This window comes from Myotis nattereri, assembly GCF_964212035.1.
Source record: "Myotis nattereri genome assembly, chromosome: 4".
Classification (NCBI taxonomy): Eukaryota; Metazoa; Chordata; class Mammalia; order Chiroptera; family Vespertilionidae; genus Myotis; species Myotis nattereri.
This window is the reverse complement of record NC_138079.1, coordinates 98874333-98890852: the sequence shown is the minus strand read 5'-3', so window position 1 is coordinate 98890852 and position 16520 is coordinate 98874333. Positions and strand designations below refer to the sequence as shown.

The 16520-nt window shown below is 55.0% G+C and overlaps 1 protein-coding gene and 1 pseudogene across 2 annotated transcripts in view; one reads left to right on the top strand and one right to left on the bottom strand.

Annotated features, from left to right (window-relative positions):
* The window catches only part of PPL (periplakin), a 47168-nt gene extending 42436 nt beyond the window's left edge, over positions 1-4732 (bottom strand). The window contains exon 1 of the mRNA XM_081090443.1: positions 4665-4732. Within this exon, the coding sequence (XP_080946569.1) occupies positions 4665-4726 (62 nt within the window). The 5' untranslated portion in view covers positions 4727-4732. The remainder of the gene's footprint in view (positions 1-4664) is intronic.
* Positions 4725-15875, top strand: LOC308518554 (phosducin-like protein 3; annotated as a pseudogene). Its single transcript has 2 exons — positions 4725-4860; positions 15325-15875. The product of its transcript is annotated as a phosducin-like protein 3 (transcript).
* Positions 15876-16520: the final 645 nt, after the last annotated feature.

Sequence of the window (16520 nt, the reverse complement as noted above, 5' to 3'; positions counted from 1 at the left end):
TCACTGCAGTCCAATTACCCAAATGGCCTGAGGCAGGCTTTACTGACAGGGAAAGCCTCCCTGTCAAATTGTTCAGGCTTTCCAGCTGTTCCTAATAAGTGTGTGCATGTGTGTCTCTCCATGTGTCTGCTTAAGGGGGGTGTGAGGGTCCATGTGAATGTTTGGGTGGAGGGATGAGAGTCAGCTGACCCCGTGCCCCACCCAGGCTGCAGCCTCCACAGTTGGAAGGAGACCAGCTGCCTTGTAACTGTGGGCTTAGCCCGATCCTTACCCCCTTTTTTTTTTTTTTTTTTAAACTAGCAGATTTCATTTGGGCACAAAGGCCACCCCTCTTTTTTTTAGTTTTTATTTTATTGATTTTTTACAGAGAGGAAGGGAGATGAATAGAGTCAGAAACATCGATGAGAGAGAAACAGCGATCAGTTGCCTCCTGCACACTTCCCACTGGGGACGTGCCTGCAACCAAGGTACATGCCCTTGACCGGAATCGAACCCGGGACCCTTCAGTCCGCAGGCCGACGCTCTATCCACTGAGCCAAACCGGTTAGGTCCGATCCTTACTCTTAACAGCCGTGTGTGATTACTAACATCGGCTGCTATGGTTTACTGAGCATTCACTGAGCCAGGCCTGGGGCTGGGCCTATCACGCACATTTGACTTCACCAGCTAAAGAGTTGCTATCATCACTCCCATTTCACAGATGAGAAAACTGAGACTCAGAGATGTTAAGTGTCCTGCCCAAGCTCACACAGCTCAGGAGCGGCTTGAACTCACACCCGGCCATCAAATTATCTGCTCTTAACCACCAAGAGGCTCAGGATACCCCAGCCGGCTTCTGGGAGGTTACATGTCCTTTTCACCAGCCTACAAAGCCTTGGGCCCTGCCTCCCACACAGGTCCGCCCCCCCCCCCCCGCCCCCCTTCCCGCCATTAGCATTAGGACTGAGCCATTCTCGCAGCAACCTGTGATGTCAGGAGATCAGGCCAGGCTGCAGGGTGCTTGCTGGGACCCAGGTCTGGGTGGAAGAGCAAGATTAGTCCCATTTTACAGATGGGAAAATGGAGGCTCAGCAAGGTCAAATGTCTTTGCCAAAATCAAACAGGCAGAATTCAGTCTAACTCTGGAGCTGGATCTTCACCCCTCCACTCTTCCCCACAAAAGGTTAGACACCTTCCCCAGAAAGCCCTCCATGATCTCTGAGGTCTCTAACAGTGCTCACTTCAGACCAGTTAGGGAGCACTACAGCCACTAGGCTAAAACATCTGCCCAGTTCTATGTCCTGCTGGGGACAAAAGCCCTTGCTTGCCCCCTCCCCTCCCACTGAAACCCAGTCCTGTAACCATACTTGTAATTAGCATAGCTCCATCAATCAAGTGCAGGGAGATTGTGAATGTTTCCTTCACATCCCCCCACGCCCCATCCCAGGAACGGCACCCCTGGAGCTGTGCAGTGCGTATCCTGACCAGTTCAGGCACACAGTAAGTGCATTTGTTCAATAATTATGCTCATTATAGCCGCCATGGATCGAGGCCTCCTATAATTCTTAACTCTTTCCTAAACCATTTCATTTGATCCTCGTGCTAGCCGTATCACCAGGAAGGCACTCTGCTTGTGCCCATTCTGTAGGTGAACACAGCGACACAGAGAGGCCAAGCAGCTCGCCCCAGATTGTACAGCCAGGAAGTAAGGGCTGCTCAGGGCTGAACTCAGCCACAGAGCAGGAAGATGAGAGCAGATCCCCTCCTGACCCTCCTAGTCCTTGGTGACCTGCACCGTCAGCCCTGACCCTGTCATTAGCTCAGGTGTGAACATCAGGTCCCACACCTGTCATTAGGAACCAGGGTGACAGGAGCAGCAGAGCTGTTCACACCCTGTCCCAGCCCTCCCCAGTTTCAGCTGCTGAAAGGCTGACAAACAGGGAGGTGCAGTTTTCTCCGTGGAGGCACTCTGCTCGCTAGTTCGCACTTGTGCAGCTCAAAGCTGTGACTGCCTGGATGTGAAGGTCACAACTCCCGGCTCCTGGGTCCCCTCAGCTGGGGCAGTGATGCTGACCCACTGTCTGGGCATCTCTGATGTGCTAGAGCCGTGGTCGGCAAACTGCGGCTCGCGAGCCACATGCAGCTCCTTGGCCCCTTGAGTATGGCTCTTCCTAAGCCTTAGGAGTACCCTAATTAAGTTAATAACAATGTACCTACCTATATAGTTTAAGTTTAAAAACTTTGGCTCTCAAAAGAAATTTCAATCGTTGTACTGTTGATATTTGGCTCTGTTGACTAATGAGTTTGCTGACCACTGGCTAGAGGCATTCTCTTTGTTGTCACGTTTGCTCCTCGCAGGAACCCCATGTAGGAGATATTAGCACCATTCCTGCTTTGCAGACGAGACATTTGAGGCTCAGAGAGGTTCCCTCACTTGCCCACAGCAGAAGTGGCAAAGCCATAATCAGAAGCGAGACATCCTGCCCAGGGCCAAAGCTCCTACCCACCATGCCATGCTGAATCTCACTGGCAATGGAGAAGACCCCCAGAAACTCAGGGTGAAAGAATAACTTGGGGACCTGTGCCCCATGACTTATGACCACATCTTAGAGCTACAAGTACAGGCTTAAGCACTGGTTAATGCTCAAAAGATTCTTGTTGAGAGAATGGGGCAAGAGGCTGCCCCCCACCCCATAATCCAGCCCATGAACTTGATCCCATGGAGAGGAAAGGGCAGAGGGGCGCACTGGGCTGGTGAGACCACTTGGAGAAGCACCTGGCACCTCCTCAGGGCTGCGACTGTGCAAGGCCATGGGAGCTCAAAAGAAGTCTTTCACTCCCTCCTGGGGAGAGAACCAAGAGGAGAAAGACACCTCTAAGCTGAGATCTCAGATCAGTCAGGTCAGTCAGCCAAGGGCAGAGGGTGGCTGCCTTGGGCTAGGAGTCTGGAGAGGGGCAGCACCCAGTGTCCTTGCCACCCCAGGCCCTCAGAGTCCCCACAGCTATAAAGGATGGGAATGCTTTCTTCCTACGTCTGCCGGAAAGGTCATGTCCCTCTCAGTTTGTCTGGATTTATTATAACCGTTTGTTAGGTCCAAGCCCAGGCCTCGGGGGACTGGATGCCGGGCGAGGCCTGGCCCATCTCCTGGTGTGAAGGACTGGAGGGGCCTGAGTCTTCATGGAGGGAGAACAGCACAGTCCTCTGTGGCTGGCACAGAGCATGCAATTGTGCAATGTTCGGGAGAACAGCTCAGGGACTGGACAGGACCCCAGCTGAGTTGGAGAGCCAGCTGGACCCAGGCACAGAGGAACAGTGTGCAGGGCCCTGCCCCATCTCTGGGATTGTGAAAGACCAAGGGGCCGGGTTGGGGGGAGCCTCCGAGGGGAGGGAAAGAAATGCGTCTGAGCTTGAAACAGACCAAGGGAGAGGTGGGGGTGGGTGGGATCACTGGGCAGTGCAGTTTCTGAAAGGGCTGTGCCCACACGCCCTGCGCCAGCACCCAGGCCCCATAGCACTTGTCAAACAGGTCTGCCTGGGCTGGACCACAGGGGCAGGGTGGGGGCCCTGGCCAGCGTTTTCTCGCCTTCATCTGGGGCCTGGGAGGGAGTTAGGAGCAGCTCAGGGTCAAGGAGGGGTGCCGGGCTCACGGTGAGTGCACCTTGGGGAGGATACCCAGGCAGGTGGGCTGTGCAATCCTGAGTGCCCCACCTGCCTGGAGCCCCTTGTGGGAGAAATTTAGTAATTTCTCCTAAATGGGAACCCCACCCCCATTTTCCCTTCAGCGGGGACTAGACAGACCGAAGTCCCGCCCCCCTCCCTCAATCTCAGCATCTCCACGAGGCTCCCTTAAACCGGTTATTAAGTGAATACATTAGGCTTATCAAAACGGACGTGGGCTGCCGTCTCAACGCAAACACATCAAGACATGTCATTCCCTTCCCAACCCGCCCTGGGAACCCGGGGCTCAGAGACGCCGCCAGTTTCGGGGCTGTGGGGGGGGGGGGGGGGGGAGGGTGCGGCCAGAAGGAGGTCCGGACACCGCCCAGCCGCAGCGCAGACCCCAGCTAGGCTGCCGCCGGGGAGCGGGAACAGGAGGTGTTTCAGCCTGTGCCCACCCCCCATAGACCCCACACACACCGAGCGCAGGGTGGCACCCCCACCTCTAGGCTTCCCCACGCCAGGAGCACCTGCGCGCTGTCCAAGGGAGGGGAACGCCCCCTCCCACACCCTAGCTCAGTTTACCCGCCCCCGTGCGCCCCTAGACAGCGTTTCCTAGGTCCCCTCCACCCGGCCTGGGGTGTAGCGTCTCTGGACACACCACTCCGCACCCGGGCGGTGCTTCCGGCGCCAGGGCGACCCTGGGAGACGGAGGTCGCCTACACCTCCGGCTCAGCTCCCGCCCTCCAGGCGCTAAGTCAGTGTTCTCTGGGCTCCTGGAACTCTCCGGTGCCAGCTCCAGTGTTTTCCCCAGGACGCGCAGCCCATCCCTCACCGCCGCCGGAATTCCCAGCTCTAGGGTGGCCCGCGGGCCGCACGTTCCAGAGAGTCGCGCACTCCGGGCTCAGTCCCCGCCCTCCGGCCTCCCAGGACCGTGCTTCCTGGGCTCCCTGCAGCCTCAGCCCGCCGCCCCGCAGCGCGCGGCTCCGCGAGGGCGTGTGGGAGCGGTGTGCGGGCGCCTCCTCACCTCCGGGTCTGCACCTTGGGGCTGTATTTGCCTTTGTTTCTCTTCTTGAAGAGCGAATGCATGGTGGCGCTGGGGTGCGCGGGCGGGCGGGCAGCGGGCGGCGGCGCGGGCCTGAGTACTGGGCGGCGGGGGGACCCTGCGCGCACCGAGGGGCGGCAGCGGGCGCAGGTGAACTGGCGACTGCGCGGGAGCCCGAGTGAGGCGCTGCTGGGGCGCCGGGTCACTACTCGCGAGGGGCGGGGCGCCCGCAGACCCAGGGCTCTCCCGGCCGCTCCCGGGAAGGTGGTGCTTACCTTCCCGAAGGAGGGGCCATCGGACGGGCGGGACTTCCCGACGCGCCGGGCGCGCGCTCTGGGCCGGGCAGGAGGGAGTGGGGCTCCCGGCCTGGGCTGGGGGTGGGGACACGGGGTCTTTTCCGGACACCGTCCCCCCTGCCCCCCACGCTAAGCAGGCGGGCGGGGGCGCTCGGACCGCTTTCCTAAACATTCTCAGCCCCACCCTCACTCCCGGGCCTGGCGTGGCCCCTGGCTGAGGGCCTTCACCTGGCTCTCGGCTGCCTCTCTTGTTGGCTAACACCTAGGTGGGTCCTCCAGGCAGGTGTGGTGAAGACCAGTCTGGGCCCTGTGCCCTCGATAGCTAGTGAATTACACGCAGGTGGTAGCAGTGTCGGTGGAAATTGAGAAAAAGGGGCTCTAAAGTGCGCCGCCGGCGTTCAGATCCTGCAGCCACAGATGGTCAGCTGACTCCTCGGGGAGGCTTCTTAGCGCTCCCAGCCTCAGTTTCCTCATTTGTCGAACAGTGATAACCACCCCCTCCCAACGGGTTTTGAAGAGATTCTTGTAGATAATTCACACAAAGCACTTAGCACAGTGCCTGGCCCGAGCGGGCAGGAAGCGCTGCCGTCATTATCACCGTGCCATCTCCGGCGGACAAAAAATCCTTTGAAACTTGATAACTCCAGGCCCTGGCAGGACAGACTACTTCATAGCTGGTCATAAAAGCTGCTGGATTCTGGTTCAGAATAGCCACATTGCACAATGCTGCAGCAAGTGCCCGGTTACACTGTGCACTGCAGGCGGCAACTGGACGGATAGTAAACCCATTTCAGCCATGAACCCGAAGGAGCCGGACAGCTGGGAGGGTTCAGGGCCGCTCTAGAGGGCACTGGGGGGCTCTGACCCCAGCTGGGAAGGAGGAGCGCATAGTCTCCAGGGGAGATTCCAAAAGGCAGCAAAATAAATTTTGGCCAAAGGGCCATTAGGGCTTAGATGGAGCAAAGAGGTCTGCAGGGGAAAGAGGCAGGAACCCACACTGGGTATCCAGAGTCCTCAGACCAGTCCCTTCCTCACCTGTTTATATATATATATATATATATATATATATATATATATATATATATATATATATATATATATATATTTCAGAGAGGAAGGGAGAGAGACACACAGAAACATCCATGATGAGAGAGAATCATTGATGGACTGCCTACTGTATGCCCCACACTGGGGATCAAGCCCGAAACCCAGGCATATGCCCTGACCAGAATTGAACCATGACCTCCTGGATCATAGGTCAACACTCAAGCACTGAGCCACACCAGCCAGGCTCCCCATGTGTTTTTATTGATAAAACTAGAAGCCCGGTGCACAGATTTGTGCACCAGTGGGGGGCCCTCGGCCTGGACAGTGATCAGGGCGATTGGGGCCACAGGAGGTTGGCCAGCAGGAGGAGGGGCCACAGGAGGTTGGCCATCCTTATTGAGGTCATTGGGCCAGCCAGTTGGGTGCGGGGAGGGGCTGTGGGAGGTTGGCTGTGGGAGCACACTGACCGTCAGGGGGCAGCTCCTGCATTGAGCGTCTTCCCCCTGGTGGTCAGTGCACATCATAGCGATCTGTTGATTGGTTGCTTAGGCTTTTATATATATAGATAAGGAGGTTGGTGGGAAAGTGGATTCCAAGGGCTTACCCTGGCCCAGACCCAGCAGCTTTTGAAAACTTACTGTCCTTTGGGCCTTCTCTTGTTTCTGCCACCGAAGAACTGAGCTTTCAGTGTTACAGAGATCTATGAAATCTTATTCTTTTTATTTTATGTTATTTCTTGACTAGAGGCCTGATGCATGTGGGGTCCCTCAGGCTGGCCTGTGCCCTCTCATAATCTGGGACCCTTTGGGGGATGTCAAATTGCTGGTTTCAGCCCGATCCCCACGAAACTGGCAGTCCAACAAGAGGGATGTAGTAGTAAGAGAAGCAGCAGGCGGCTGGGGAGGAGCCTGTGCTGCTCATAAGCTCCCTGAGCGGCGCTCCTGGTGTGGGAGTGCACTCACCACCAGGGGGCAGCTCCTGTGTTGGTTGTCTGCCCCCCCTGGTGGTCAGTGCATGTCATAGCAACCGGTCATTTGGTCATTCAGTCACTTAGGCTTTTATATATACAGTGGACGGAGGAGAGAAACATCAATTTTATTGTTCCACTTATTTACGCATTCATTGATTGATTGTTGTATGTGCCCTGACCTGGGATTGAACCTGAAACCTTGGTGTTGGAGATAGCACTCTAACCAACTGAATTACCCAGCCAGGGGCAAAAACCTTATTCTTAAGGGGGCATCTCTGGGTGGGCTTAAGGGGGTCTCTGAGTCCCCCTACACTTGATTTTAAAATGTGTGTCCATATGTGCATTTTCCTGGGGGAGAGTCTATCACTCTCAATAGGTTCATTAATTCACTCATTCAACAGACTAACACTCTCCAGCCTTGGCTGCCTGGTTCTGCTGCATTGATGAGAAAAGGGAAAAACCAAAAAACAGCAAAGGGCCTTTCTCTTGGGGGTGGGGAGAAGATACATACTAATAATTTTTTTTTTAATTGACGACCCTTAAGTTAACTTTTCAGAAAGGTCTGAGAACCTAAAAGGGATAAAGGCCCTGCAAGATGCAATGGCTCTGAAGGTGTGCATCAGGATCCTCAGGGCAGTTTGTAAAAATGCAGATTCCAGGGCTTTGAGCTCCTGACAGGGGAGTGTGGGGAGGGGCCCAGGAATCTGAACTTTTGGCAAGTCCCTCTGTGAGAAGCCAGGAGCCAGGGATCTTGCCTGAAGCTCCTCCCCTGTCCCAATCTTCTCAGGTGGGGAGCCTTTAACAGATCTTGCCAAATCTAACCCTGTCATTGCCCCTGTGAACTTGGCTCTGCCTGGCTCCTCTCTCAAACCCCGCCCCCCCAACCCCCCTTAGGCAAGGAGTTTCTCACTGGGCAGCTAAGGGCTTGAGCAATTCCCTTGGCCCTGCAGTGAATTCCTTCCAGGGTCTGAGGATAGGACAGGGCCTGGAGGGCACCAAGGAACTTGCCTCCAGCAAGCCGATGGTGTGATGGTGTGGAGCAGGTGTCAGGGAGGAGTCAAAGCTACAGAACATAAGTGGGACCTGCTGGCATGGCTCAGTGGTTGAGCGTCAACCTATGAACCAGGAGGTCACGGTTTGATTCCTGGTCTGGGCACATGCCTGGGTTGCGGGCTCAGTCCACGTATGGCACGTGCAGAAGGCAGCCGATCAATGATTCTCTCTGATCATTGATGTTTCTATCTCTCTCTCCCTCTCCCTTCCTCTCTGAAATAAAATGTATATATATTTTTTAAAGGAAAAGAATGAACACATTATATCTTTTAAGAAAAGAATATAGGTGGGGGCCCACCCAGGACCTGCAGAAGCCTCAGCTCAGCACAGAGCTGTCACCTAGGACCCCTTCCCCACACCCCAAGTGGGCCATAGACAGGGGCTCATGAGGGATCTTGTTAGTCCCCTTGCTTTTTTGCCCACTTCACAACTCCACCTGGAAATCCTTTCCTTACTCACCCCCTCATTACCTTTCCCTGCAGGGGGCCCTTATGTGGGGGCTGAGCCAGACTCAGGGGTGTTCTGGGCGGCACTGTTGTGGGGAAGGAAGTCATCAGATGGCCACTGGGAGGGGGTGTTTAAATAACCCAGGGTTAATCCACACCGGGAAAGGCCCCGCCCCGAGAAGAATGGGAAGGGATGCGGGGTGCTGCTGAGACACACATAGGGTCAGGTGCCGAGTGCAAGGGTGAGGGAGAGAATGAACATGCATGTGTATGTGCACAGAAAACTTCTGGAAGGATCCACGAGAAACTTAGCCATGCGTCCCCTCAGGAGGGACAAGAGAAAAATCTAGCATTTGGACTTAAAAAATATTTTTTTTGTATGTCCTTGAATTGCTTTTTCAATGTCTTTTCCCAGTTACTATTAATAACTCATTTAAAAATGACCAAAGTCGCCAAAACCGGTTTGGCTCAGTGGATAGAGCGTCGGCCTGTGGACTGAAGGGTCCCAGGTTCGATTCCGGTCAAGGGCATGTACCTGGGTTGCGGGCACATCCCCAGTAGGGGATGTGCAGGAGGCAGCTGATCGATGTTTCTCTCTCATCGATGTTTCTAGCTCTCTATCCCTCTACCTTCCTCTCTGTAAAAAATCAATAAAATATATTTTAAAAAAAAAAATGACCAAAGTCTGTCATTCCCTTCCAGAGCCTTCCCTGACCCCCAATTTCTTGCCCCACCACACTCTATGGTTCTAACCTCCTTCCTCGTTGGAAGAGGACGGGGGGATTCTGGCGGACAAGGATTACGGAAGATGTGAAATTTGGGGGGAAGAGAACCATGCTGACGAAGGTAGCCAGTCTACCGTTCAGTTGCTGAGAGTCTCACAGCCGTAAAGATACAAACAAGTACAAAGCCCACCGTGATGAGTCTGGAAAGAAGAGCTGCGCCAGGGTCCGGAGATGGGGAGGAGGGGAGCAGCCTGGGGAGACCTGGGTTGGAGTCCTCGCTCAGTCCCTTTCAGCTGTGTGAACGTGGGAAAATCCTTTTCCCTCTTGAGCCTCCGTTTCCCTCATCTGGGAAATGGGCGCAACTGTAGCATCCCCCTCAGAGGGTGAGCTCCCGTGTATTAAGCGCTTGCCCCCTGGCAGTTAGGGAGGGCTCAACAAATGGAGGGGAGCGGCGTGTGCACATCTGTAGCTGGAGGCTCAATGCTAATGGGACTGAGGGGTATAAGCAAGAACTCTAAACTGTCTCCAAACCCTGGACTTCTCCCAGCTTCCAAATCTCCTTTCCCCCACCCCCTAGGTCCACTTAGGGGAGGGAACCAGGCTAGGAGCCTCCAGGTGAGCAGGCTTGCAGCTCAGCTGCTGAGTAACAGCCATGGCCTTGACGATGTTAATGCCACTTCTCATTGATTGAGGGTGATTCTGTGCCAAGCAATAGGGTGTGTGCCTGACATGCCTCAGCTGATTGATTGTCCCCAAGGACCACCCCCATACCCTGTGGTGAAGCAGACCAGCCAGCTGGGAGGAAGCTCTTATGTTCCAGGGAAAGGCACTGAGGTCCTGGGAGGTCTGTGCCCGATGGGCTGGTTCCCAGGTCAGCCTGCTGGAGTCCTGGACCCCCACCCCCTCTACCCTCCCAGGCCCCAGCTGACGCAGCTGGGTCCCCACCCAGGAGCTTCAGGAGAGTTAGCAGGTTTAGGGAGGAATTTGTGTTGTGCCTCACGGTCCCTCCTCCCTCATCCTCTACAAGCTGGGCTCCGAGAGCTGGCGTGGCTACATGTGCATGCACATGTGTGTACACGTGTGCACACCACTGGTCTCGGGCAGGAGGATGGGGTGGGAGTTGCGTTCTGGCCCTGTGCATCCTCCTCTGGGCAGATGGGATTTGTTTGGTTCTCCTCTTATGCCAAGTGACTCATCCCTCTGCCATGTGGGATGGGGGTTCAGGGAGGGTGTTTGCTTTCCTGGCATTTGCTTGATGGTTAACCCCACAGAGGTGGCACCTGCAGGGCCATTGGTTTCCCTGGTAACCAGGCCGCCCTCAGCCCCTTAACCCCGTCCCCTCTCTGTAGCTGGGCCAGGCTGTGGCTCCCAGGAGGCCACACTTTCCTGAAAGGTCAGGAAACACTCTCATTGTTTGCTGTCGCTGCTTCCCCAGCAGCTGGAGAGCTGCTTGTTCACTTGCTGGCTTGGGGTGTTTCTATGAACCAGTTTGAAACAAGAAGGGCAGCATTCCCCCGGCCCCAGAGAGAGGGGCGTGTGTAGGACCCAGCAGCCTGTTCCTTACCCTGTGAGCCTTCTCCTCCCAGGGCGAGGCCCAGCCCAGCCTCCAGCGGATAGTCATTCTCCCATCTCCAACTGTTCAGGCCGCCCCCCCCACCCTCCCCACCCCCAACACACAACTGAGGAGCATTTACAGATGCAGATTCTAGGGCCCCCTCTGAGATTATGGTGGGTTTAGGTAGGTCCCAGGGATCTGCATATTAACAAGCACCTACGCCCACCCCCACGCTCACGCAGGCGGTTTCTGGGCCGCCCTGAGAGGCACAGCTGTGAACAGGAAGAGAGGCAGCACAAGCTCAGGCCTGGTGCACACCCCCTGAGAAGAGCTCACAGGCTACAGCTTGAAGCCAACCTGGGTTTGAATCCTGGCTTCCACTCATCAAACTGTGTGGCCTCGGGTAGGTGGCTGAACCTCTCTGAGCCGTGGTGTCCCTATCTCTAAAATGGGGAAGAGCCAGTGCGCCTGGCACTGAGGCCCCCCTCTTCCTCTCTCTTCCCCCACCTACCAAAGGGACAGAAGGGGGCTGGCCTAGCTTCACTCCTGTTTTGTAACACATATTTACTTTTCCAGCAGAACAATGCAAGGGATGGAAAATCATGCTGGCCCGTCAGCAAGATGGGCTGAGTCACACTCGGTCCTGAGGGCCTATTGAGCTCCCCACAGCCCAGGCTGGGCCAGAGGGAGGCTGGGCCCTGGCAACCGGGGCAGGAGAGGGTCCACGATGAGTCACCCTCTGCCTGCCCCTGAGTCATTCCCCAAGAATGGCCCCCCTCGGCGGGGGGCCCAGCCAGGCAGCCACACCCTGCTGCCCCCACAGGGAGCCGCTGCTCAATGACCTCCTGCCAGCCCTCCCTGGGTGCAGACGTGCACCTGTCAGCTGCGTCTGTTATCAGAATATTGAAACAGCTCCCCACCGGTGGTTAAATAGCAACTGCTTTGAGCCTCGGATGCTCCGGGCCACCCTGGCCCTTCCCGCAGGACCCAGCCCCCGATTAGCTCTCATCTCAGCAGGGGGCCTCTCCAGCCCGGCCTCACCCACAGGGCAGCACCCACTCAGACCCAGCCATACTACCCCACCCGGCCATCTCGCAGGTCTGGGCCCCAGTGTGCACCCTGGGCCGCTTTCCGGAACAATCTGTCCCACATCTCCGGACACCTCGTTTCCAGCCCGGCCCTGGGCCTCTCGGACCAGGCTGGGAGTGCCGCCCAGCAAAGAGGTCACGCAGTCAGGGCAGAGAGTGGATGGAGCTGGGTGGGGCCAGACTGGCTCTGCCAGGCCTGGGATCCCCGCAGGACAGGCTGCCCAACCCCAAAACTCCCGTCCTCCCCTCAACGCCTAAGCCTACTTCCTCCCAAGCCTACTTCCTCCCACCCGCTTGCCTCACAGGGCCCTGCCAGGGCTCACGTCTGCCAGACCGGTAGGGCTGCATTTCTGGGGCCAGTGTCCTGGACGTGACAGCCCCTGGGGATCCCAGGTCAGGAGGTTAGGGTTCCATTCCTCTGTGAGGCTGGGGGCCTGAGTGATGGACAGACCAGGTGCCAAGGGGCAAAACAGAATAAAATCGGGTTTTAACTTTAAGCCAACCTGGGTTTGAATCCTGGCTCTGCCATGCATCCAACTGTGTGACCTTAGGCAGCTGGCTTAACTGCTCAAAAATTCAGTTTCTCCTTCTGTCACATGAAGAAGAACCAAGGAGCTTAGAGGTCAAGCCCCAGCCCCTCTATTTCCTAGCTGTGTCCCCCTGGGGAAATGTCTTTACCTCCCTGAACCTCGGTTTCTCCATCTGTAAGATGGGGGCAGTGGAGCCTGCTCCGTGGGATCTTAAAAGGATTCAGTGACTTCAACCACTTTTGTCGAACGTTTACTATGTGCCAGGCCCTGTGCTAAGTGCTGGTCTGGGGGTTGGTATTGTTTTCCAGCTGTACTGAGGTATGAAGGACATACAACAAAGTGCACGTCAAGTGTGCCGACTGATGAGGTTTGACATGAACACCCAACAGTGAAGCCATCACCACCACGGAGATGATGAACTGGCCTCTTCCTCTCCCATTTTTCAGACATGGAAACTGACGCTCCAAGACATTCCCTGCCTGCCCAAGGTGGCCACGAGGAGACTTGGAATTTAAACCCTACAGTCTGAGCCGGCACCCTGTCCCCACCTTCACCGCCATTCAGCAGGGTGCTTGGCACAGAGTAGGTACTCAATGTCATTGCTAAATAAATGAACGAGAGGGTCGGTGTACAGGGGCGGTTACAGGGACGGTCCCCAGAGGAGAACAAACCAAGGGTTAGTAGATCCCGAGTCAGAACTAAGGTAGAAGAGAAAGGGTTCATTCATTAAAAATGTATTGAGCACCTGCTATGTGACAAGTCCTGTGCTAGGCACTCAGGATACAGGTCCAGCACAGCAGACACAGGCTCCTGCCCTCGGAGAGCTGGCCGCAGGGGACCAGGCCTGGGGGAGGGATGGGGAGACAGTATAAGTTTGAGGCCACTTGTGGGTGGAAGATGACACCTGTCGCCAGGTCCCCAGTTACAGAGCACCCCAGGCAGACAAAGTCATGGAGCAGGGTCCCCGGGACCCTGTGAGGAAAGCCCCCAGACTACAGGCTGAGGGCGTTTGGAGCCCTGGTTAGGAAAGAGGGACCCCCACTTCCCTCACCATCCTCCCTCCTGCACATCACTGACATTTCCATGGGAATTAGGGCAGGATCTCCACCTCGTGTCCTCACAGTGCCTTCTATACATTTACTTATCCATTTATGGAACACCTACTGTATGCCCAGCCCTGGGGATACAGCCGCTAACAAGATACAGCCCAGTCTGGGAAGGGAAAGGGAGAAAAATGCAAGCAGACAACCACATTTTTCACAAATGACATAACCTACGTGTCCATCAATGGGGGAGTGGCTGATACATAATGCACCTGTCATAGTCTGGAAGGGTAGACAGGGGTCAGGAATGTGACGGGTGTATAGGCGTCTCAAGGAAGGAAGCCTGGGTATATAAGTGAAAAAAGGAAGTCGCCACCACTGGGTGTTGTATTGTTGCCAACTGTGATTAAAATAGAGCTGCCTCCATATCTCGATGACTTTGCCCTCCCGTCTGCCTGCCTCGGTCTGGGTCTGCCTGGCCCCTTGTCCGCTCTATCTGCTGAGATGAAACATTCCTGCCCAGGACCCAGGGAGCCAAGCCTCCATGCGCTGCCTTCCCAGGCCACTTGCAGGTCACTGGCTCAAGGCTTAATCCCTCGCCCGGGCCTAGACCTCCAGGACTGATGAGTCAACACAAGCCAGCTCTGAACAAACACCCCCTCTTCCTGGCCCGGGGTCCCTCTTCCACCCCCGCCCGGCCCAGTCCATCCTGTTCCCCAGGAAGGACCCATCCTCTGCTGGTCTGGGCGACTCCTGAGCAGCCCTGTCCCCTGGGACTTCCTGCCGTGACCGGAATATTCCACCCATACCTGGGAGGCATTAGCTGCCTGTGGCTACTGAGCCCTTGAAGTGTGGCTGGTGCAACTAAATTTTTAATGTTACTGTTTATGTTGTATTTGCTATTATTTATATAAATATATGATGCATTCATATTCATTTAAGTAATTTAAATGGCCACATGTGACTGGTTGCTATTTCACTGGGAGGATCCAGAGAGTCAGCCTGGGTCCAGGCCTGAAGAAGTGGACATCCTGGGACCCTGGCCTCTGCCCCAGGTAGAGTCAGCCTGGGGGGCTGGTTGGATAGCTGGGGCCTCAGGGACTGACTGGGGGTGTCCCTTGGGATCTGCTCTATTGATGGAGCTGAATATAGCTTTGGGTGCCTGTGGCCACCCCTCCACCTGCCTAACCCTTGGTCTGACTCCGGCTGGATGGGCAGCGTCGTGATGTGAGCTGACCTCTTCCTGTTAGAGCCCGGCTCCAGCACTGTGTCCAACCTCCTTCACTCTCCCAGACCTCTGACTATTACATCACAGCCCTGCCCCTCCTCTGCTGGTTCCCATCTCTGTTCCCACTCCAAGCAGCTTCCAGAGGGCTTGACCCAGGATGGCGGGTTGTTGTCACATCTAATCTGCTAAAAGGCATCAGTGACACATCCCCCTTCCAACCAGGGGGACTCAGAGTCTACAGCTGCCCTGGCCCAGTTCCCCCTAATGAGCTTGGGTACAAAGACTTTGCTTTTGAAGTAACCCCAGGGCACAGGATCAGGGCATGAAGAAGAGCTGGGGGGGAGAGGGGCATAAATAGAGGGGGGCGGTGAGAGGTTAGGAGGCTAATCAACCCAGGGTTCAGTGGCAAGCTGGGCCCTGCAGTGGGCTGATGGTGGCCCCCAAAAGGTAAGTGCAAGTCCTAACCCCCTGCAAGCTGGGAATGTACCCTTATTTGGAAAAAGGGTCTTTAAGGATCCTTAAGTTAAGGATCTCAAGATGAGATCGTCCTGGATCTAGGGTGGGCCCTGCATCTAATGACAAGTGTCCTTATAAGAGAAAGACAGAGCAGAAAGGAACGGAGGGACCCGGCCTGGCTTGAGGTATCTGAGACAAGACGCAGGACCCAATGCAGACGCCGAGAGGAATGACATCTCATGAGAAAAGGGCATCTTACCCTCGAAGGAAGGTTTGAACGAACTGGAAAAGGAGGCAGAAGAGGAGGAGCAGCGAGTCCTTCAGCCGTCAGTTGTGAAAACATATGAAGATATGACTCTGGAATCATTGGAGGATAATGATGACGAACTGAACGAGGAAGATGGACAAGCTACTGACATGTAGAGGCAGCAGAGGCTGGCGGACGGGAGAGCCACCCAGCTGAGGAATAAATGTGGAGAAGGTTCGGAGATCCCAGGAGAGGATTATGTTCAGGAAGTTCCCTGATGTCAAGTTTATCATGGCCATTTCAACAACCTGCACACCCACCCAATTATCCTGACAGGAATCTGTCCACGGTATTTGTCACGTTGAAGGTGCTACCAAGGCTCAGTTTATGGGATCTCTAGTGTTTGGCAACATGAACCTGACAATAGATGAATTGGAGTGGACATTGAGTCTGGACCAATCAAGACAGACCTGGAGGAAAACCCAAAGAAGCCAGTTAAAAACGCCTGACTGTCCTCGGGGTGCAGCTCCGTGCCCATGAGCAGGGGCGGCGATTCCTAGGCTGTGCCCAGGTAACGTGCTGAGCTTTCTTGATGTGACAGATCATCTGGATTTTTTTTTTTTTAAGGAAAAAGTAGAAATGAATCCTTTTGGTTTTTATAATCATGTTTCAAATCTCATAGTTCTCAGGAATAATCGCTGCTGGGAATCTTCTCGAATTTCTTAGAACTCTTTTTAAATTAATAACATTTTCTTAAAAATAAAAACCAGCTGTTGGCATGACGAGAGGCGGGCGGGGGGGGGGGGGACAGAGTGAGATCTGAGACACACAGACACATGGAGAAGCGAACAAGGCTGTGCAATCACTGAGCACTGACTGAGGCAGAGTTCGGAGTGATGCGAATTCAGGATGCAGGAGGCCATTGCCAGGGAATGACTGCAGCATCCTGTGATTATCTAGAAACCATGGACTTGTAGCCCATAAATGAATGGATTGTATGGTGTGAGAATTATGTTTCAATAAAACAGAGTTATCACTTTCCTACACTGCACCATCTCAAATGCCAGCCCCTCAACAAAGTCCCATGGGAGATGGTCCCCCCTTCCAAGCTGGCACTATTTACCCCTATTTTTTTTATTATTGTGGAAAAGTAT